The 23905-nt window shown below is 41.7% G+C and overlaps 3 protein-coding genes across 3 annotated transcripts in view; 2 read left to right on the forward strand and 1 right to left on the reverse strand.

The window, feature by feature from the left end:
• Positions 1-1172, forward strand: part of nsl1 (NSL1 component of MIS12 kinetochore complex) — a 3489-nt gene extending 2317 nt beyond the window's left edge. The window contains exons 5-6 of the mRNA XM_031866198.1: positions 55-122; positions 218-1172. Of these exons, the coding sequence (XP_031722058.1) occupies positions 55-122; positions 218-439 (290 nt within the window). The 3' untranslated portion in view covers positions 440-1172. The remainder of the gene's footprint in view (positions 1-54; positions 123-217) is intronic.
• A 1-nt stretch (position 1173) lies between these two features.
• batf3 (basic leucine zipper transcription factor, ATF-like 3) lies at positions 1174-2945 on the forward strand. Its single transcript, XM_031866199.1, has 4 exons — positions 1174-1568; positions 1881-1985; positions 2596-2640; positions 2748-2945. The coding sequence occupies exons 1-4, from the start codon at positions 1395-1397 to the stop codon at positions 2880-2882; spliced, it is 459 nt and encodes a 152-aa protein (XP_031722059.1). The 5' UTR covers positions 1174-1394; the 3' UTR covers positions 2883-2945.
• Positions 2946-15744: 12799 nt separating this feature from the next.
• Positions 15745-19874, reverse strand: atf3 (activating transcription factor 3). The gene is made up of 4 exons (XM_031865921.1): positions 19787-19874; positions 18226-18484; positions 18032-18139; positions 15745-17559 (listed from the first exon to the last, which is right to left on the reverse strand). The coding sequence occupies exons 2-4, from the start codon at positions 18481-18483 to the stop codon at positions 17242-17244; spliced, it is 684 nt and encodes a 227-aa protein (XP_031721781.1). The 5' UTR covers position 18484; positions 19787-19874; the 3' UTR covers positions 15745-17241.
• Between the last annotated feature and the right edge of the window lie 4031 nt (positions 19875-23905).

Genomic DNA, 23905 nt, shown 5'->3' on the forward strand with positions numbered 1-23905 from the left:
TGTGTGTGTGTGTGTGTGTGTGTGTGTGTGTGTGTGTGTGTGTGTGTTCGCCAGAGAGCATCATGAACGACTTGTCAGCAGCAGCTCCTGTGATGGTGAAACAGGCCATCCAGGTCATAAAGGTAGCGCACACACCTGAACGCACCATATCGTGTTATAGATGGATGGATATAAAGAAGCTTTATTGATGTATTTATTCATATTTTCTTCCCTCTAGTCAATCAACACTCTGCAGAAACAAGCCGAAGGCCTCTGTGAGATCCTCGAAATGAAACCGAGTCACGCCACTCTGGAGATCCACCGAGAAGTGTTCGGCTTCGACGGCCAATCGGACGCGCCGCCGCCTCCTCCTCCTGCGAGGAGCAGGCGGCCAATCATGAGATCCGTAGAGGAGGCAGCAGCCGCGGACTGCTACGTGCCTCTCGACAAACCAGAGTGACACTTCCTGCTTCCGTGAGCACACGCCAGTGGAGACGCTGTGATGTTCTGGACTCGTACGGTTTCTTTTTTTAAACAGTAGAAAGCAGCGGTTAAAAATGACTCTTCTTCAGGTTTATTCATTTTAAACGTGCAGTAAAGGTTCCATCATGTCTCACATTTAGACATGAATAAATATTGTTGATGTTGAGACTTTACTATGATTTCACATAAACTGTTCATGGATTGATTCATGGAGCACAAGGGCCCAAAATGTTCAACAATGTTTTCATTTTAAGATTTTTCTGCCACTGAAACAGATTTTAAACAAATTCCATAAAATAACCAAAAACCAACATCCTGTGAGTCTCAATACTTTCTGACCCGTCTACTCATTCTGCACTCTTAACTGGACCATTTATGCAAAAGTCTGTAAATAACATGTTTGAATAAAAAAAAAGTCCAAAATATAAGTCCATATTCTGTTTGTGCAGAGTGTCAGATAAAGATCATTATTATACGTTTGTGTGTAGAATTATAATCCAGATGTGGCTGCGTAGGATTGTTACCAAAAGTCCAAAACTAAAATCTGTCGCTTTATTTATACGACTTCTTTTCATTAAAGAAAGTTGATTTAATGAAAGCAAACTAACTCGATCAATACGCTGAATCACTTTGTTCAAATTGAGGATTTAGTTCACGGATTTGTACTTTTTTTTTTTTTTAGGGGCTCAGGTTTTCTTCGATAAAAGTAGGCGGGGCTTCAAGGAATTCAAAGGTTGGGACCCCCTGCTCAGGTGTGTGTCTACAGCAGGGTGTGTGAGGCATGAAGGGACAGTGCGGGTCATGTGATTTATGTTAACGGCCCTCGCTGCTGCTGCTGCTGCTGCTTCTGCTAAAGCGGCAGCGAAATTGAAACGTGAAAAGAAAGCTGAAGTGAAACTGCAGCCCGGCTTGTTTTAGCTTCACTGGACCCGATGGCCAGTCCTCACACCACACTGTTTGTGTTTCTGACCGAGCCGGTGTGCAGGGCGTCCTCCTGTTCCATCATTTTAATGCAGCTTTTAAACAAACCTGTGATGTCAGACTGTGATTCTTCCTGCAAAGCTCCTCAGAAGAACAAGAAATCCCTCCTCTGTGAAGGATGTGAGGTGAGATCACAGTGATGCTACGTTATGTCTTTATTCTCATATCATTATAGGGAAACCTATCATAGCAACCTGCTGCTGATCCCACAGGGAGGTCAAAGGTCATGCTAGCAGTCAAAGCAACATTTTCAGGATGTTGAAAAATGATTGTGAGGCCTTGGATTCAAAATATTGCTGTTTAATGAAAAGGAAATTTAAAAAATGTAGTTTCAGTGAAGCAAAGTGTTTATTCAAACATGTTGAAATAAAGTTAAACTGCATAAATGTGACCTGCCAATTGAATGGATAGTGTGTGTGTGTGTGTGTGTGTGTCAGGGTTCAGAGGACGAAGACAGGACGTTGAAGAGGAGAGAGAAGAACAGAGTTGCAGCCCAGAAGAGCAGAAAGAGACAAACACAGAGAGCTGACCTTCTGCATGAGGTGTGTGCGTGCGTGCGTGCGTGCGTGCGCGCTCTGGTCTTTGTTCTAATGATAGACCCTGAGAGAGAACTTTTTTGTGTTCCTCACTGCGTCAAATGGATGTGTGAGGGTTAAGACCTGGTTTCAGTGTTAAAGTTACTCCGGTTATTCAGTAAAGACGATATTCGAAAGATCATTTTGTTTTAAAAGGCATTATATGTTGATTTTAAACTGTAAGTATAGGTGTATGTCTCCAGAGTCTGCAGAGCCACAGAAGTCCTTCTATAACAGCTTTATGGAAGGACTCACGACTGGTAATGTAACTGGGATGTGTTCCTCCTTAAAGCTGAGGTCGGCACCACTGGAGAAACCAGGAAGAGCAAAGAAAAGACAGTGAAAAGAAGCTCCCGGTGTGTAAAGGCCTGAGAAAGATTTATTAAAAATGATCCAAACTAAAACAAAACTCTACAAAGTAGCAGCATTCGCTCCAAAAGTCACCAAGTCTGCAACACTGACCCTTCAAAGCCACGCCCCCAAAATTCCACAAACAACCTCTTTACATCCTTCATCATTTATGCCTCTTCCTGATCTCCTCTCTCCTTTCCTTCCTCCCTTCTCTCCTCTCCTCTAGGCCTGTGAGCTGCTGGAGCAGAGGAACAGGAAGCTGAGGAGAGAGGTATAATAACAGACTACTGTACATCATATCTGTACTCAACACATCTTTACTTCAACATGTGGTTTGCATAGGACAGTAATATAATGTCTGGGTCGGCTTGTCTTCAGGTGGATTCTCTGCACGAGGAGCAGCGAATGCTCTCTGAGACTCTCGGGGCCCACGAGCGCTTCTGTCCCATCATGCACTGCTCCTTTGCCTCGTGCAGTTTGCAGCCGGACACCATGGAGGCCCGCTCGGTCTGAGGCAAAGCAGTAATGAGTCTGAAGCTGCTCATTGTGTAATGCACCAGTAGACCTGCAGAGGGCGCTGCTCGCTGTGAGGAGACCTCATAACCTCACGTGCCCTCTGGTGGTTCAACCTGCAGCAGCTCGTGTCCATAATGTAAATACAGTAATAGATTATCTGTACAGTCCTTTCACATCACTGATATTAAAGTTGTAATTGTTGAACCTCAATCTTTATTTGTGGAATTACTTCATTGTTATTGTTATTCTAGTCAGCTGTAACAAAGAACCACATTTTCACTAATCTTTCTCCCAAAAAAGTCAATAAAATAATTTAACAATGTGTTTAATTTGATACAATTAAACTGATAACAATCACTCAATCACTTTAAAGTCATTTTGAATATTATTTATCGTGTTCTAGTTTATTTTACTCAGATATTCAACAAACATGAATTCAAAACGTGCACTGGTAAAGTTAACAGTGGATCTTTTTGTTGAATAAAGTTTATTTGTTGTAGATCAATAATAAAAAAAAAATATTCACGAGTTGGAACAAAGAACATTTTCAGTCTTTATTAATTTATGTTCTATGAACATTTCTATTAGAAAGACAGCAGTAATCAGAGTAATAACGCCATGATATGATATTAATAACAAAGACACAAGTGTTCCTTACAGTGCATCCTTTATAAGAGGTCTTTATAAATGTTATATTAATGTTAGATTCTGATTGGTTGGTGGAGACAAGTGAGAAACACATTACTCTTTAATGACCTCTGAAATCCCGATGTTCCCCTTAAATCTTCACTTATTTTAAAAAGTTAGGAAGAAAACATTTCGCTCTTGTCAGCTTTTTCCAAAACTTCATTATATAATTAATACAGTGAGAGAAATATAAAAAGAAAAATGGAGATATTCCAGATGCCTTTTTGTGCGACACATTCAGTATTCTAGAACTTTGATGATAATTGTGGAAGTAAAATATGTCCAATATAAGTTTGTGGATTTGAACGCAGCACAACATCTCATCTCAGGCAGACGAGTGTTGTGGAAAACACTATTTGGTTTCGCTCGTCCCAACACCCGAGACTTCCGCAGGAAAGTGTCACTGTGGAAACTAGAGCTCGGATCAGTTTCTAACCGAGTGACCAAATGCACCACCATCACGACAACACCGGTCACCGAGCAAAGCAGGAAACACCGGGGCAGGAGGCACTCCTCAGAGTGGTTCTGAGGAATACAGTAGCAAGTCTGCACAGACGCCTTCCACTGCACACACACACACACACACACACACACATCAATATTGCCAGACTTCTGGTGAAATTCTAATTAATTTCTTGTCCATTTCTCAGAAAGAAAAACCAGGAAACATGTTTTGGTGCAATGGGGCTTTTTTAAGGCTGCGTTCAGACAGAGCTCTGAGTGAGGTGCGGCCCTGATGCCTCAGGTGCTGAGAATTAAGTTTATTTCCCAACATGACGATCCAAACGATGTTTCAAAGCCTTCCCACGGTGCCAGATATACAATTCTAGTAGAGAAAATGCTGAAGCACCTATGTATTTGATAAAATACCATAAACTGTATAAAATATGCACGTCATAGAGGTTTCTGAGGAGTGCTAGAGTGGTTGGCTCCGGCCATCGCCATCTTGGCAGAGACGGCACAGACAAACTTATTTAATCCGAAAAGGGGCTTTTTATGCTCTTTGTATGTCTCGTTGTAGTTGTTTTGTGTCAGTTTGTGGTCATTTCATGTCTCTTTGTGGTTGTTTTGCCCCTTTTTATATTCACGTTGTGTCTCTTTGCATCTCTTTGTAGTTGTTTTGGTCTTTTTATGTCATGTATATGAACAGGGATATTAGAGACCAAAACCGCTTGTTTTGCTTCATTTTTCATCTCCGGAGGTTGCTGATTGTAAAATATTACTAACGATGGAGTTTAGTTTCCTGAGTTTGCTAAAACCTACAAATGAACACAAAGAAAGGGTTTTCAAAAGTAGCTGTAAAATGCGCTTGTACCAAAGCCAAGATTGCTACGCTACATCTGATTGCACACGTCACAGTGAATGAGCCGTTAGTCTGCACAGAGCCTGTGTGAACACCCTCTGATGGGCCTCGAGGACGCAGAAAGCATAACTTCAGCTTCAGCGCTGTGCTGCCGCTGTCTTACCTCGTTACTGCTACACTGAAGCGATGAATTATCTGAAAATCTCAGATTCTAATCAATATTCAAACAGAGAAAACAGAGACACACACATTAAACACACCAGCATATACACACCTCCCACCCTCCATTCACACACACACACACACACACACACACACACACACACACTTCTACTGAATAGAATAGTCAAGTGGATTCTGAATAACTTCTCTGGAAGAATTACACAGCAGTGCCAATATCTTTCATCATGAGTCCACCGTTTATTATTAGAGTTAAAGGCTTTTATGAGCTCTGTGATGGGCGTCACATATATCCTTCTCACTAAATGATACCAATGCTTTCAGTATTGTTTTCCCTCTGGCACTCACTATGTTGTCGTGTCTGGTGTTTTGAACACTGACCAAGTCTCAAAGATTATCTCCATGGAAGTTCAAGTAGCATCTTCTCAGGAACTTACTGAATATGTTGAAAGAAAACGTCTTTACTGAATGTTGGAAGATGTTGTCTGAAATGTTTCTCTTTTGATGGATTTCAGCAGTGGTTGTATTCAGATACTTTACTAAGTCAAAGTACTGACACCACACTGTGAAAACAAGTCCTGCATTGAACATGTGTGCGTGAAACACCGCCTATTGTTCCCTGATTATGCTGCATTGTGAACAACAAATCCATGTTGAATTCGGAAGGAGCGCTAGTTAGCGTTAGCTGTTAGCAGCACAGCCCTGCTCGGCTAATAACGGAGCTAACTGCTGAAGTTAACAGAGGTTGCATTGAGTTACACTTTTGAGTTTTTAAAAGGTCTTGCTTGTTGCTTCTTTTTTTACATTCCTGTAATATTTAAAACTAATCTACTGCTTCAAATATTTAGATCTTAGTGTGATAGTTGAATGTTGTTAGCACTGGGCGCTCATTACGGCTTAATAGAGCAAACAAGATCCGTTATCCGTTAAGCCGTGTGTGGCATCATATTGTGGAATTTGCACACAAAAGGCTCATCACCACTGCACAATCTCTTTGAAAGAAAAATATAATGTTCTGACTGGAAACAGGTGCACTGTTCTCACCTGTTGCACAAGATTGAAACTTTTCCTTGTTGCATGTATGAGACAAATGAGGCAGAATTACAAACTCAAGACAACACCTTTCTATCTAACTGAGATGATCGGGTTTCCCATCAGCATCCCTTTACTGTTCAGGTTCACTTCCTTGTCCTCTTGTTGTTTTTATTGATCCTACTTTGTACTTTTTTGTTATTCCTTGTTTTCACTTATCTTGTGTCCAATTCTTCTTCCTTCTTGTATTTTCTCCTCACTGGAGATTCTATAAGACATTAGAGCCTCTTTCACTTCCTTGTGTCTTTAAAAGGCTAAATAAAGAATACTGGCGTCATCACATCATAGTCGTTAAACTCATACGTTTATTTAATCGTATAAGTGAAAAATGCATCATGCTTATGGTTTGCAAATGTTTCGTTAATCTGGTGCTTTCTATTTAGCTCAGGGTAACTTCCTTAAACAGAAGCTTTGTTCCTTGTACTCTGTTAATGTGTCAGTACGTGAGTAAGCAGTTCTGATGTGTCAGAGTGGCCCAGTCGGCTGTTTCCATGTAGATGTTTTCTTCCTTACAGTCACTGTACTCTGTACTGTGCATCTGTCTTTTTAAGGAAAGGGACAACCAGCCTCGTTTAGAAGAACAATGTACAACCTTTAAAATAGGATTGTTGAGGAGCTTAACTTTATTAGTGTATCAGATAATTCAACCTGATCTCATCACTACTCATCATATTTTGCCATTTGGGCAGAAAGCGTCACTATAATGACGGCAGCCTCTTGCGTAGCCAGCCTCTTGCGTAGCCAGCCTCTTGCGTAGCCAGCCTCTTGCGTAGCCAGCCTCTTGCGTCTGAAGGGTGGTGGTTAACATTGCGAAACGTTCCCGGTTAACGCGTAACATGTGGTTCATGCTGTGAAGGCATCGAAACTACAAAGTCAGGGTTAGAAAAAAACCCATCATGCTTTAGCTTTAAATAAGTGTGAATTAAATTCAATGTAAGCTTCGGATGTGGCGTCACATTACTTAATCCTGTGGTCACGTGACGTAACGCGACGTGTCCTCATACAACGGCTCGTATGATATCTGACGAAAAAGTTATTTCTTATTTTTGTGCGTTGAAACTTAGTTTGATTTAGGAAAAAAAACTTCTTGGTTACATTTAAGAATAAGTTGTGAAATACTTAGTTAGGTTTAGGAAAAGATGGTGGTTTGGGTTGACTTCTCGTTTCACATCTAGTCTCCTGGGCTAAAGACCGTTTTTGCTTTAACCCATTCACCTCCAATGCCACTTAGCACTTTGCACTTAGGAACGCTGTATGAGAACAGGCTGCATAACATCACCAGTGAAGATCACACGGGACAAAATAATGAGGTCCCCTGACTGTGTACTTCTACCTCTTAATACTACTTGTGTTGCCCGAGGTCTAGTTATGACACAGATGGGTTTACATTGAAAGTCCAGTGTGCCTCATACAGACGATGAAGGGTGCATTGTGGGAGTGAAACCAGGCTGGATCATTTGTGACATTTACTGTAAAATAATCAAATATTTCTGATTGGAACCAGCCTATATACTGCAGCAGCATAAAAGAATACTTGAAATTCGGTTATCTGGTAATGCAAATGTGCTTGTGTATTCAGCTGTGATCTTTGACCCACCACACAAGATGTTTCCGGTCAAAGATTATGACACGGCTGTTGCATCAGTGACCTCGCCTCCACTTGTGACTGAGTTACATCAGTTTATTTCCCTCCTTGACAAAGCCTCTTCCCTCTCCCGTGTGTGTGTGTGTGTGTGTGTGTGTGTGTGTGTTTGTACTTTGGCACCATATTGGCCAACATCCCGTGTGGGAATAACAGCCGTTCAGCACTTTGAGATTTCAGGTTTCACTCCGGTGACGACAAACCCGGCTGGAAACATCTTGGTGTGTAATCGATGGGATGGAAGTCAGCGATCGGTTCCTGGAACAAAACCTGGCGAGAGAGCAACTCACAATGGCCTCAACTTGTGACCCCGAGCTGACCCGAGAATAAACTGTACTGTGTAACAGAGCCGTGTTGAAACTTCCCACTTCTGCTTCAAGTGAGAACCAACTGTACTTTAGAGAGCTTTAGAAAACCCACTCGGTAATCTGTTGAGTGGTGTAGTTTAGTGATGGACTGCTGATACATTTAATGGAAGTTAGAATCAGTGGTGGAAAGAAACAAAGTACATTTACTCAAGTACTGTAATGAAGTACAAATTTCACGTAGTTGTACTTTACCGGATTCTTTTAAATTAAATATTGTACTTTCTACGTCACTACAGTAAACGGACAGTAAAAAAAAAAAGGTTTAATTTTTAATAAATGACCTAGTTACCCAATTTATACATGATAATGAAAACAATCATTAGCTGCTTTACATTAATGCATGAGTAATAATAATCTAATCATATGATATTTAACAGTATAACTGTCACAGGGGATATATTTTCTGCATGAGTACTTTTATTTTTTTAATACATTTTCTGGTTTTAATCATGTGGTTCTAAGCCTGAGAACCAGTTAAGAACCACATGTTTAAAACAAGTTCTTGGAGAAACAAGTCTCACAAGTCTCACAACAAGTCTCACAGTGAAGAAAAAGCCTCTTTGGTAATCACGAAAGTAAGCCTCTTCACTTCTACTAAAATGCCTCTTTGATAACAAAGACATGTGAGTGTTTCAATGGAAATTTAAAAAAAACGAAATACAGCCTGCAGGCTCACTAGAGCAGGGGTTCTTAACCTTTTTGACCTCGGGGCCCAACTTTTCAAGTACAAAGTGTCCCGGGGCCCATTCAAATATTAACACTATTAGTTTAACTAATTGATCTCACTCTTGGTTTGATTTGTATTCAATAACTATATTGTTACCTGTTCAACTCCACCCCTATTTTGGAGCAAAACTGCCTAAAATGACATACCCAAATTAAAATGGCTGTAGCTTCTGAACCACTCTGACTATATGCATCAAAAGTGTCAGAAAACCTGTAGGTCATATAGAAACAGAGCAGTGGGCCTTTGGAGTCAGTAAAAAAAAAAAATTGAAGATTTTGTCCGCATAAAATAAAAAAGTATCTTTCAGTATAAATAACTGCCTGTGGCTGTATCTGTACAGGTAAAGGACAGTATAGGGCTGTAACTACACTATCAGTGAACAACTGCCTCAAATTTGAAGAAGATTGGACAAAGTATGACCATTCTACAGTGTTTCATCCATGAAGAGATCCAGGCGGAGCTCTAAAAGGATATTTGGAGACCCAAATGGTCACATGGTAACCAAATGACATTCTGACACTAAAGGTGTTTCTCCCTTTATATTCTGATATTATATTATTTTCCTTTTATTTTTAGCCTTTGCAAATTGCAAAAACTATGTATATATCGCCAAAGACATGGTGTGTGAGTAGCGGACTTGCTGTGCGTAATGGCTGCAACCGAGCGCACGATCGAGTATGCAGGTAGCTCAGTTACGCAAAGTTATACATTGATTGACAGCTTATAGAAGTGGGAGATAAGGTTTGTACTATAAGGACTAGCATTTTCTGAAGCCACTAGCACCATGGTAACATCCGCTAGCACATTGTCGGGTCTGTAATGTGTCTTTTTCTGTCGAAATGCTGCAAGATCCGACTTGCAGCGGTTATGGCGAATTTGGACAGTGTGTGTTTGGGCTCCTTTTGTGAAAAATCCATAAGAAATGAAAGAAAATCGATGATTTCTTTGCAAAGATGAGGATTTTGGGCATGCTGGGATACCAAACACAGCCATGTTTTGTGACGTAGTTTGCGCAAGCAAGTCGTAGGAACGGAGGGGGAGGGGATCGAGGACGCCGGCGTCCTCGCGGAGTTGAACAGGCAAAACCCTTGTCAAATAAATGAGATGATACAATGTGATGATCACAAAGACATTTATTTATCATGTGTATGTAAACCTGCATACACAACAAGAAGCCCAACAGGCTTTCCCACGAGCGTTGGATGTTGCTTTATTTTTGAAGGCTTCAGTGCTTCGTTTGATAGCATTAGCCCACATTCCACACACTGAGCCCTCGGCTCTGCCTCGTTGTCTCCGTTCACAAAGCCGTACTTAAGAAAGTCAGGATTGTACTTGTGCACACATTTGGACTTTTGGGGGGGTATGGCACCACTGTTTTCTTAATTTTTTCTTTTTAAAAACGTATCCATAACTTTCGCTACAGGCTAGCGGCTAGCTGAGTGTCTTCTTCTGCTTATTGGAGCTTGTTAAACAACTGACCGACGCATTACCGCCACCAGGTGGTGGGAAGCTATATTGTAACTGAGTGTCTCATGGATAACAGTAATATCTCTGGTGTCTTCAATTGATAACCTATGCGGTCCCGCGGCCCTCGCGGCCCACAGCTGCAAAACTGAAAGTTTTTTGCGGCCCTCTACGTGGCGCTCGCGGCCCAATCGTGGGCCGCGGCCCCATGGTTAAGAATCACTGCACTAGAGTACACCGAGCCCATCTGAGTATCTCCACCTGAATGCTTGAAAACTACCTTTGCAAAGGTGTTGTAATACAAATATGTGTTCTCGCGAGCCAATCAGAGCAGACTGGGCTTTTTTTTAGGAGTGGGGCTAAAAGAGACAGGCACTGAAACGGAGCGTGTCAGACAGAGGCTGAATACAGGTATTCAAACGGACAATATGAGGAAAATAAGGTGTTTTAAACATGTTCTAGTGTGAACCTGAAAATAAGCAAGGATATGTCTCCTTTAACTTATCGGTGGGCAAGGACAACTCTTGCATAAAGACCTGCCCTGATGCAGGTAATCTAACGTAAAGGTGTTCTTTATTATTACTCCAGCTTGTTTTTCAATAAAACAACCTCAATCTGGAAAGTTAAGACAACAAAGAAGTCTTGAAACGGCCTGAAGACCAGAGCATCTGGCTGACTCTGTTATAATGAGGAACTGAATGCTCCGACTGTTCAGTTCTTCACCTCTCTTCAACCCTAAAGAAAAGAAAGTCGTCTTCATCCTGATTGGCCAAGAGGGGAAATGCATCAAGCTGCTCTCAATTCTTAATAAGGAGCCAGTCCTCACATCCTGACCAACAGGTGATCTGAATAACCCTCCAATCTACTTTTAATTGAGGAGCATTTTCAATGCAGGAGTATTTTTTCACAGGGTTGTACAAAGTAAAGGATCTGAATGCTTCCTCCGCCATTGCTTTGAATTTGCATACCAGAAAAACAGGGACTGAGGAGTTGTGTTTCAGCAGGATTTCTCATAGTAAACAAAATCAGATAAACAAGTCTCATTTACAAACCCTTTCATGTCAGATCCTGTTCGTGCCACCAATGTTTCTCCTCCCGGCATTCCCATCAAACCATTTAATTAAAGCCTGCAGAACAGACAGCTGAACGTTGGCTCACCTCTGAAAGCATAATCAGATGAAATATAAGAGACTTTTTTAAGTCATCCCTTTGCAAGATAGTACAAGAGGAAATGCACATGCATCTGTATTTGAGGATATTTCCTTTCAATTTAACATTTTGACTTGTTAAAAGCAGATGTAATAATAGTAAAAACATTAAAATAGAAGAAAACACCTGTCTGCACTATGCTCCTTCTGATGTGGCGTAACAACATGGCGTAACAACGTGGCGTAACAAAGTGGCGTAACAAAGTGGCGTAACAAAGTGGCGTAACAAAGTGGCGTAACAACGTGGCGTAACAAAGTGGCGTAACAACCCGGCGTAACAACGCGGCGTAACAACGCGGCCTAACAAAGCGGCCTAACAACGCGGCCTAACAACGCGGCGTAACAACCCGGCCTAACAACCCGGCCTAATAACGTGGCCTAACAACGTGGTGTAACAACCCGGCGTAACAACCCGGCGTAGCAACCCGGCGTAGCAACCCGGCGTAACAACCCGGCGTAACAACCCGGCGTAGCAACCCGGCGTAACAACCCGGCGTAGCAACCCGGTGTAGCAACCCGGCGTAACAACCCGGCGTAACAACGTGGCGTAACAACGTGGCGTAACAACGTGGCGTAACAAMGTGGCAAAACAAYGTGGCTTAACAACGTGGCRTAACAACCTTGCGTAACAACGTGGCTTAACAACGTGGCCTAACAACGTGGCYTAACAACGTGGCCTAACAAYGTGGCCTAACAACGCGGCGTAACAACGCGGCGTAACAACGYGGYGTAACAACCCGGCCTAACAACCCGGCCTAATAACGTGGCCTAACAACGTGGTGTAACAACCCAGCGTAACAACCCGGCGTAGCAACCCGGCGTAGCAACCCGGCGTAACAACCCGGCGTAACAACGTGGCGTAACAACGTGGCGTAACAAAGTGGCAAAACAACGTGGCCTAACAACGTGGCCTAACAACGTGGCCTAACAACGTGGCCTAACAACGTGGCCTAACAACGTGGCGTAACAACCCAACGCCAACTTTTCTCTGGCGAACGGGCAGATCAGAGAGAACAGGTAGAGGAAGAAACAGCTTCAGAGGGGGGATGGGATACCTGGGGATGTTACAAGTTATAATTAACATACCAGTTGTGTATCAAACAATACTGAAGCAGGTTGAAACATTTCCCTCCAGCAAACAGCACCGCCCACATTCTCACAGTGCTGTAGTGGATCTGAGCCGCAGCATGTAGTCTTATGACAATAAGACTATTATTGACTCCTTGAACTCTTTAATGGTCTTTAACCTACAGTACATGTATGTTTAAATGAGGTGAAAAGAGTTTTAGTGGTTGTTAGAATGACTTCACCCAAATATGGTGTTCTATCCGGGGTCGAACAGCCAATATAATTATAATAGAAATGTGTGATAACAGCTGCACGTTAAAAAGAACCCGTGGTGACGTATTTCAGTGTTTGCTTTTATCACCTTTTCATTCTAGACGGGCGGGGTAAAACCACATTAGAGGTAACCTTTCAAGCAGAAACCGGTAAACCTGGATTGTGTGATAGTGTTTGTTGAATAGTGGTGAGGCAGGAGGGTGGAGTTCACTGCTTCAGGCCAATTAACTGGTTGTGCAATTGGGTAATTAGCTACAAACCCCAAAGAAGTCCATTAAACTGACTTGCAACAAGTTTAGTGTGAGTGTCAGAACCTCATGCATTGTTGTACCACCATGGTGGACCTCACTCAGTTAGCATGTGTGAAGCTTATCAGATTTCCCACCATTTTTTATTCCCAGCTTTTTCTTTAGAGGATCATTTATTGTCATTATGCTGCACAAGGATGCACAACAAAATTTAGTTGTAGCCCATTTTCAACACAACAAACACATGACAAACAAAACAAAACAGAAGTACATTCCTGTCGTGCATTTTTTGTATTTGCATCATCAGGAATGTAAACAGCAGCAATATTTCCCTCTGAACTGTTTAAAGTACAAGAACCTCAAAATTGTACTTGAAGTGTGTAGTTTTCCCCAACATTGTATTCATTATATTCCATTTGACCAATGATTGCATGAATGATTTCAAAAACCTGCCAGAAGTCTTAACAATGCAAAATATACAGTATGAGGTCATATTTGAAAGGAAATAAGCTCTTTTGTAAAAGCTAACCCTACACAAATATAAAAGTGGTTGATTATATTTGTTCACTCAGAGTGTGTTAAACATCCAGTCTGAGGCAGAGTCTGAGTCGGTGGGTTTGTTACTCTTTGAACAGTATTTCTCAGCTTATCTTCACAGATAACAACGATTAGGTCGTAACTTCTCACTCTCTCTCTCTCTGATCAGCTGACATGTCCAGTCTTGTCTCTCTCTGCATCACAAACACAGCCGCTCTGAGCTCACATGCAGGATGTTTGCTGGTGAACTCAAGTCACTCTTATGAAGCTTTGTACATGAAGTGCCTGAAGGGATGACCTGTCAGAATAAAAGTTAATTTCCTCTTACAGCAGCTTCTCCGTCTGGAGAAATACATCTAGAAGAAACAATGGTGTTATTCCCCTTATATTTATTTATTCTTTCTGTAGATCTTTATATGAGAAATTGAAGAATTGGTGCTTATGTGATTTGAGAGACAAATTTCTGATGTGTAGTTCAAAAGAAGAGTATTTTATGTAGCTGAATGGGACGTGGCTACAACATTAGCAACATCTCTCAATGTTGATCACTCCAATAAAACTCCTGTGCACGGACCACCAGGTTTGAACAAATGACCCTCAATGTAACTCAGTGTAAACAATCCATGCAAATAAGCCAATTTATCCTCATGCAACGGTTCGTATGATATCTTAGGAAAAGTTACTCCTCATTCTTCATGCCTTTCCCTACGAAAGTCCAACATCACGTTCAATTTCCACTCAATACATGCATAGATATGTCTTCACAGGAAAAACTTAGTTAGGTTTACGAAACTATCGTGGAATACTTAGTTAGGTTTTGGCAACAAACTACTTAGTTCGGTTTAGGAAAAGAAAGTTGAAATAACTCTGGAAGTGTCGTTAATGAAGTACGGACGTTGTAAGAAGACATGTTATTGTTGTGCAGCGACTTCTGTTCCCCGTATGAATCAAATGGAATAACGTCCTTTAAAAGCAACGTGATTATTTCCCAAAACAAAACGACACCAATGCACGGTTACATTTGCAATACATATTTTTAATTAACAAAGTATCAAAAACAAAAGTTGACAGATCACAAAGATGGAAGTACACATTGGTAGTAGCAGTGCAGTTGTACTTGACAGCCTACGGTTCATTCCTTTAGGCCACGATGCTCCAACAGTCGGAGCAACTGCAAACAACAACGACACAAAGACAGCCAGTAGAAGTAGGCACAATAGAATACATACGCATCAACCTCAGTGCTCATTAGCTATCTAGCCATGACGGGACAATCAACCACGGAAACAACAAAAACACTGAACGCCTGCGTCCCTTTAACCATGTGACTGCTTACATACCACACCATCAACAATATAAACCTTCTACCACGCAAACATAAAATATAAAACTTCAGTCCTCAACGTGACAGTAATGTGCTGCATGAATTATTACTCTTCTATCAGGAACAGACAGTGACAAACCTTTAGGACAACCTTAAGCTAACAGGATGTTCAATGTTCAGTCAGGCTTACTGACGATTCAAATAATCAAACACTGATCAGCAGTTTCCCCTTTCAGAGGGTTTCAGCGTCTCGCTTGCAGACACTTTCGGTTGCCGCCAGGTTTAGCAGTCGACAAGGACAACGTCGTCTTAACTCTCGTTCATTGGGGACGATTTCACTCTAAAGCGACCAGGCCCCAGAGAGGCCAGGGGGAGCGGAGGGAGCGGGAATTATTTGGCAGTGAGTTAAAGCCTGGATACTGATAAAGTTCATAACACCTCACGTCATCGTGCATAACTCAGCGTTGAAGGTCCAGCCAAAAAGATAATTGATGAACACTTCCGATACCTAGCTAACGATATCAAGCGAACACAACTTCCAAACCAAATCTTGTTGATAAAAATACATTATAGAAAATAAACCATCTTTTTTTTAACTTTTGTTTTGTGCTGACAAGATCAAAAGGAGGCATCCGGTGTTCACATACAGAGCACATAACTAACGCACAGTCGATACTTTATGTAGAAAACAATAGAGTTGTTCTGATGCCGATACCAGAATCAGAAGTACCGATATCAAGTTATATCATTTATCAGCTCACAATACACAGGAACCACAAGGACACATCACCCGCTATCTGTACAAACTAGTACTACACACCTGTGCTTAAACAATCATTGTGCACCCTGTTCATCCCAGATAACATTACATTGTGAACAACACAACCACGTTGAAATCGGCAGGAGGAGAGCTAGTTAACGTTAGCCGTTAGCAGCACAGTCCTACTAGTACATAACGGAGCCAACAGCCAACGTACGGAGGTTGCATTAGAGTTACATTATGATGCGTTCGAGCTATAGTCAGTAAAAAAAAATCATTTGGGGTGAAGGTGAATTATATTGTCAATGATTTGTTCAAATGTAATCTTGTTAATTTGAATGAATACAGTTTGAGGACATTTTCACAAAAATATAAAAAGGGAATTTTGACTTGTTTAACTTTATTTTGTTTTTAGAGCACTGGTATCGGATCGGTACTTGGTATCAGCTGATATGAAAGTTCAGGTATCGAAATCGGTATTGGGAAGAAACAAACGGTATTGGAACGTCTCTAGAAAACATAACACTCGTACTTGTGGAGCTTCATCGTCACGGAAGATTTAAAATGCAACACTCTGTTTACCTTAAGAGGGGACGCAGTGATAAAACAAAGTGTACTTCTATACAGGCTTTTTGTTTTTGGGACAAGTTTGGTTGCCAGAAAAGTAAGCTATCATCTGCATGAATTATTATATTGTCATTTTTTTTACTTTCCTTTTTTATTAAGTGCATAATTCTAACCCCTGCCTGCAAAGTACATTTCCCTTTTGTAACTGCGGCCCTGATAGCAGACAACCTGAAACCTCTACAGCACAGCACAGGTCCTGAGTGGTTAGTAGTAGCAGCAAATTTAGTAGTTCATGTTGTATAAAGGACACGTAAACAGGGTTGATACGGCAATGACATGTCATACAGTAGTTACTAAATAAATATACAATTTTTCATACACAGACTTTTTTTTTTTTTTTTTTTTTAAGTCTTGCAGCTCAAAACCCACTCGGTCTGTGCACACTCACGGTCCATCTGCTTTCTATTCAGGTGAACGTTTAGCTGATGTGCCTTGATCACCTTGCAATCACACTTTGGTACAAAAAAGAAAAATATAACTTTCATCTTTTCAAAATACCAGTAAATTAAAAACAAAAAAGAGATGTTTTTGTTTTTTCGTGGTTTGGCATCTGTCCTTGGCCATGACTATTTGTAATGTTTGAAACAAAACAAAAAGGAGTAATACATGTCAAGTTGCTGTGGACACTTCCTGTCCCATCAGCAGCTTCAGGGAGTGGGAGGTGCTGAGGTCTCTCTAGCAGCTTCGTGAACAGTGAATGAGACCGAGGAGTCATCCTGAATGGCGTTTATAGAGAGTCACTGTCATTCTCGGGTCGCAAGTCTGTTCTCGGCTCCAGCAGCCGCTCCAACATCCTCTGCTGCGCCGATGGCGGCAATGCAAGTCTATGAGAAGTGGCACCCGGTCGCTCATAGGTGACCGAGAAAGTGAATGTGATCGAGGGTCAGAAGTCCTCCGTCGAGAGGCGACAGCGTGGAGATGGACGAGGACGAGGAGGTGGTGGTGGTGTTGGTGGAGGAGGTGAGGTTGTGGAGCTGCAAGGTGCTCTCCTTGATGTGTTGGAGGAAGAGGTTCCTCTCGTCCTCGGGCGTCTGGCCGTTCTGGGCTCGGACGATGCAGGTCGGCCGGTGCAGGTTGAGCATGTAGACCAGCTGCTGCTTCTGCTGCTTCAGCTCCTCGATCTGAGCCTTCAGGTCGCTGTTGACGCTTTCCAGCTTCTCTGACTCCTGCAGGAGAGACAGAGGGCGAAATCAAGTCATGTTGTGCCTACATGTCGGATGTTAAAGCTTTGTTTGGCGAGCTTCTTTGTATTTTAGGCAGGTCTGAAGATTGTTGTAAATCAGCACAAATCCTACAGCAGGAGGGAACTTTAGAAGCACCTCTGAACCTCTCTGAAGGGTGCAGATTTTAAATTAAAACCATTTCTAAGAGCGGAGTCACAAAAACATAAAGATCGCACACTGAGCGGTTAAACAACTTTATTTGAAAACTTATTGTTGGAATTTAGGGCTGTGAATGTTTGTTTTTCTTAAATCACATGTAATACATTTGAATATTTTTTCTCTCCTTGAGCCAGACATTTATGACCCCAGTTATTTTTGTGGTGGGAAAAATGAAACAAAACTGCGTTTCTATGAAAAAAACCTGATAGAAAAGTTGAGTTATCTTCTTCTAAAATCAATAGCAGTTGAAAGCTACCTGCTGCAGAGTCTCAGTTTTCTCCTTCTTCTTGTTGCGGCACTTGGCGGCAGCGACCTTGTTCCTCTCCCTCCGTCTCTTCCTCCTCTCGAGTTCCTGAGGTGTGGTCTGAAAACCAGAGATAAAATGTCAATACACGGTGTCAACAAGCCCCACATGGCAATGCTCTGAAGCGGTTCCCCTCTCCGCCTCACCTCTCTCTTCCCTCCAGATCCACCGGCGCGGCACTCCCAGGCTCGCTCCGAGCCGGAGCTGGCGCCGTCGGAGCTCATGTCTGCGCTGAGCCCGTTGGACAGACGCTTGGTCTGGATGGCCAGACGCAGCTCCTCCTTCACGATGGGCGTGAAGTTGGTGAAGTCGTCCAGGGTGAGCGTGCCCGGCGGGGAAAGGCAGGGCACCAGGGCGGAGCAGCTGATGTCAGCCAGCGAGGGACCCGGGTGCTGCAGCATCATTCTGGATAAAAACAAACAAGAGTCAACAGATTATCATCATGCCGGTCAAAGTCACCGAGAGTTAAGACACAAATTATAAGGATATTTTGCAATCAAATACAATAGAAAGTCACAATAACCTCAATATTACAACACCACAAGTGCCCATAAAGATATCATAGTGATAAAATGAATACATAAAATGCAATAACACTAATTTAATCTCAATATTAAATTGCACAAACACAGTAATATTCTAAGAGGTTAAACATATCTTTCAGCATGTTACGGTCACTTATTTAATAACTTAGAGTGGTTTTGATTTTGCTGAGTAATAATGGTAAAGCTCTTAAATATTGCACAACAAGTGTAACATGTAAACAGAAGTCAAGATGGCGTTATCTGATGCAACAGAGAGAAGGAGGAGGAATAACAAACGGGCTTTGATGGAGAACCACGTGAACTTAAACACATATTTGCCTTTCTGGGGCATAAACAATTAAAGAGAATCATTAATGTGTTATCTACAGAGGAGTGACTCGTGAGAAGAATGACTTGATACGATTATTATCAGCCTTGCGAGACCAAAACACATTCATATAGGCAAAGTTAAAACAACTTATTCTCCCTATAATATTTCCATAAGGTGTCAAAATAAGATACTCCGTCTAGATTTACCAATTCATCGAACATCTGCAACTGATTTACAGTATGTTTGATCATGTCCATAATCTTCCTCGGGTTTGTTTTATGTGTGCAGGTTATCATTTTAAAAAACGAGTCAGAGAATAAATAGTTATTTTCTATTTAACTTAAAATAAATAATCTCTAAATCTCTGTCATCAGCTCCAACGTTTAAAATAAAAAACAGCGAAGGAAACTTTAACTCGCCAAAATATATAAATCACAAACATCCAGAGAACGCCCCAATTATCACGTTATTCTATCATTATTATCATTATTATTTGTTTTACTTTATTTCTTTATTATCACTGCGCAAACTAAGACCAAGCAGAACATCCTATCAGAGTAAAATCTCCCCAAAGTGTTACAAACAAATAAGAAACTGCTTTATAATCACAAATGACTGCTGAAGTCTGAGCCACGGAACTTCTCTCCTCTCCGTTTTCATTTAATCACAAGTAGAAGCAACTTTAAAAGTTTTAGTGAAGTGTCCCGGGACAGCGACGGGACGTCTCCGCTGTACTCACCGGGACACACACCGGTCCTCTCTGTGACAGAAACACAACACACCCCGACCTCCCCGCCGCCAAACCCGGACCCCCCCCCCCCCCCCCCCCCGGTGAACAGACGGCCGTCCTACCTGATAAATTCAGATGAACTTGTCGCTGGAAGAAAACAAAGCTCTCTGAAGTTGCTTCTCTCCTCTCCTGTCTCTTCCTGTCGGTGCGTAAAGTTGCGCTTGTGGCCGGTGAGTTGCATCACCCGCTTATATAGACGGACGACGGGGGCGGGGCCGGGTGACGCAACCAAGAATGCTGTACGAGAGAGGGAGGGAGGGGTGAGAAAGGGTGGAGGGGGTGGAGCGAGAGCAGCGGGGTGACGTCACCCTATTTATAGAAGGCTTATCCTGCGATGATGCAATCGAGCAACCCTGAGCTGCTCATCCTAAACAGGGCAGGCTTCCCCCTCCCTCCTCCTCCTCCTCCTCTTCCTCCTCCTCTCTCTTAATGCTTCCTTCCTCCATCTCCTCAGTCGTTTCCTCTTCCTCTCGTCTCCTCTTCTATTTAGATCACTTCTGTCCTTTTATCCTCTTTTCTACTTCCTTTCCTTTCCATCCATCCCTCTTTCATTTTCTTCTCCTCCCTCTTGTCATCCACTTCTCCTCCATCTCCTTCCTCCTTTCTGACTCATTTCTTTCCCGTCCTTTACTTCCTTTTGTCTTCCTCTCTTTTTTATTCTTCCTTCCTTCATCTCCTCAGTCTTTTCCTCTTCCTCACATCTCCTTTTCTCTTTTCCTCCTCTCCTATTAAGATTACTTTTTTCCTTTCATCCTACCTCTTCCTGTCTTTTCCATCCATCCCTCCTTTCTTCATTCCATTATCGTCCACTTCTCCTCGTCTCCTCTCCTTTTCCATCCTTCTTTCCATCCCTCCATTATCTCACCAGTTTGTCTCTCCTCCCCTTTTCCCATATACTCTTTTTTTGTCTCTTCTTTTTCTTCTTCACTCTTTTCCTTCTCTCCTCTCCTTCCTCCCTCCCTTTCTTCTAACTTCTCCCACCCTTCTTTCCATCTCTCCATATATTTGTTCTTTCCTTTCACCCCCCCCCCCTTCTGTCTCTTCCTTCCTCTGTCTTTCTTCTGTCTTTTCAAGTCCATCCCTATCCCTCTTTCTTTTCCTCCTTCTGTTCTTTCTCTTCCTGTATCGTCTGAACTCCCTCCTCATAATTTCCTTTTTAGTCCCTTTCCTCTAGTCTTTCCTCCTCTCCTTCCCATCCTTCATCTTTTCCTCCCTTTCTCTCATTACCTCATCATTTCTTCCTCACTCTCCCCCTCTCTGTTTCCTCCCCTCTTCTCCCCCATAACTTCACACTCAAAACTCAGATAAATAAAAGTCCTCTTTATATATGAACAACGTTTAAGAAGCAGATCAAAACTCCTGCAATGACTCCTAAATAAGTAGATAAGCTGGTGCTGACTCTTCTCCGTCCCCTCTCCCTGTTTTCACACTGACATGGATTTCCATTCCAGTCATTCCTCACTAACGAGTGAATAACGCTGTTCAAGCTCAATGACACACCGTGGTTATTTATTCCGTGGTTGCGTCTCATCAGCCGGGTATAAAGCCGTGAGGTGAGACAGACAGACAGACCGGTGGAGGCAGTGTGGTCGTCTGCTCTTCTTTTAATTCATCAGGTGAATTCATCATTTTGTTTTATGATCGTGAAATCATCTTGAAGATCAGCTGGCGGGTAAATAAAACATATTCCTGCATGTTTTCTTCCTGAATTAGCTTCCCTATAAAGGAGCTGCTCATGGGCCGATGGTGGTTTTACAGACGTGTCGTAGCCGTCGAGTGGCTTTTCCTTAATCTACTCTTGTGTGTCTTAATCGGTTGATCTCATTGACTCACCTGCTGACACAGACGGGGAGCAGTGAGGCCTTTCTACCTTAAAAATACAACATTATTACCGTAGTACTAGATAAGGTACATGATAAAGCAGTAAGCAGTACTAGTTATAATACTACATGTGCTACACTTACTGGTACTAGTGGTCTTTTCTAGTAGTATAAGAGTGTTAGTAGTAGCAGTCGTTTTGTTAGTGGTGACATTATATGGCTTACCAGTAACAGCAGTACTACTAGTAGTACGTATACTGCAAGATCACTTATACCATTATACAGTATATTCATTCATAGATTTTGTTCCATATTTTAGCTCCTTGTTTGTAGTTGTTGTATGTTTTTGTGTTTTTTTTGTGTGTACAAGCTGCTCATAACTAATTGCTCCTTAGTGGGATCCATAAAGTTGTTTTGAATTTTAAATATTAATGGTTCAGTATAATAACTGGTGGATGAATAGAGAGCTGCAGGGATGACATGTTTCTGTAGCTAACAGGAAGTCATCATCTCTGCTTCCCTCCACAATGTTTAAATATGCAAATGAGACAATATCTAATGGTAACTGTTGGTGAATTTAGCAGAACTCTACAAACACGTAGTAGTAAAACAAACACCTAAGTGTGTCGTTTTGGACGTTTTCTTTCCACTAGTCGTGAAGACGACGTGTTATGGAAGAAACATAAACCAAAATATAAAAATTGACCAAGAAGAGGTGTCTCCCCTTAAAAAATATCTAATTGCAAAGAGAATAATCTTTTGAAAAACTGTGTTTGTTCTCCTTCATATAGAACAGCAGCTTAGCTTTAACTCTGGGGACAAAAACAATCCAGAAACTTCTCAAACAATCCAAACACCACCATCTTCTTCTCTGCACTTCATCCACACGCTCAATAAGTTGCGGTTTCACTAAAAGATGCTCTGAAACTGCGACCACGCCTTCTTCTTCTCATTGTTTCTGAAGGAACTAATTCCAAACTCTTTATGAACACTTTTCTAGCATGTTGCGTCTACAGACTTTTCAAAAGTTTCACCTTTACAAGAACAGACACCCTGATACAAGCTAGTAGTGAAACCACTGGCCGTATTATTAGTAAAAGAAAAAAGCAAAGCTATTTCATCTTTCTTTCTTCGTCCCTCATTTCCTGTCATTTCCAGCTCAAAGCCTCCGGATGCTGTAATCTAGAAACTTCCAGTTTCTGCTGCGATTCATTCCAAAAATAAAAGTTAACTTTTGCTTTCACTGCTTCCAGTCTCTCTCAGAAGCTTGTGAAGAAGTTTAGAAATTGTGAAATGTCCAAATCAACCCTCTATATGTTGGTGTCATGAGGGCTTTACTCGAAATGAATTGTACAACAGGAAATATGACTTTGTGACTTCATGACTTCGACCTCTCCCATCAGGGTGTGAGTGTGTTTGTGTGTGCTTATCCACCCTGGGCCATGCATTGTTTCCAGGGAAGCCTTGAGCGGCTGAGACACCTCCATGGTGACTTTCCACTCAACAGAGCCTCCACATTCTGTGTGTTGGGATGTCATGCATCATACCAGCCATAACACTGTTAATAATCCACCAAACAGTGTTTCTCCGCTACTGACTGAACAAATCCAGAAGGGTTCAAATGTAGGACGGCGAGTTTGAGTTATACAAGCATGAAATGTCTGTTCTCAGGAAAAGAAAGTGGAAACAATCTCAAGATCTAAATTCAAACCTTAGTTATTCAGAATTGAAGTCATACAGATAAGGAGACATTTTGGAATCTTAGGCATGCAAGATATTTGATAAAAAGGTAGATTGTGTGTCTGTGCCTCAGTTTAGAGCAGTCAGTCTCTCAAATATCACTCAGTAGCTGACTTGGCTAAAGGTTAGTCTCATGAGCTCTACTTCATGTTTCCAGTTCTGGTTTAGTGTCAGCAGTGATGGTTCGATGGGAAATGATGAATTAGTAAAAACTGGTTTGTAGATGTTCATAGCCGTGTATACGCTGTTAGCAACACATGCTGACGTGATTTATCTACTTATTTTAGATTGTGTATTGTGTGTGTGTGTGTGTGTGTGTGTGTGTGTGTGAATAAAAAGTAATGTATTCGGGAACATGTCGAAGAAACAAATGACATGGCTTCCAAATTAGCTAGTGAGTCTAAAAAAGGGTTAAAATATTAACTACAGATTATTATCACCTACTTATCCACCGTAGCCAAGTGTAAACACTTTTCTGTGACATTTCAATATTTTTTAGCATTTTTTCACTCAGATTTTTTACACGCAAATTATAAATACCTGAGTTTTGCATAAAAACAGGTGGATGGAAACGCATCTCTCCGTCTCTCTCTCTCTCTCTCTCTCTCTCTCTCTCTCTCT

This window comes from Anarrhichthys ocellatus, unplaced genomic scaffold (assembly GCF_004355925.1).
Source record: "Anarrhichthys ocellatus isolate YVR2014 unplaced genomic scaffold, GSC_Weel_1.0 scaffold34, whole genome shotgun sequence".
In the NCBI taxonomy this organism is placed as follows: Eukaryota; Metazoa; Chordata; class Actinopteri; order Perciformes; family Anarhichadidae; genus Anarrhichthys; species Anarrhichthys ocellatus.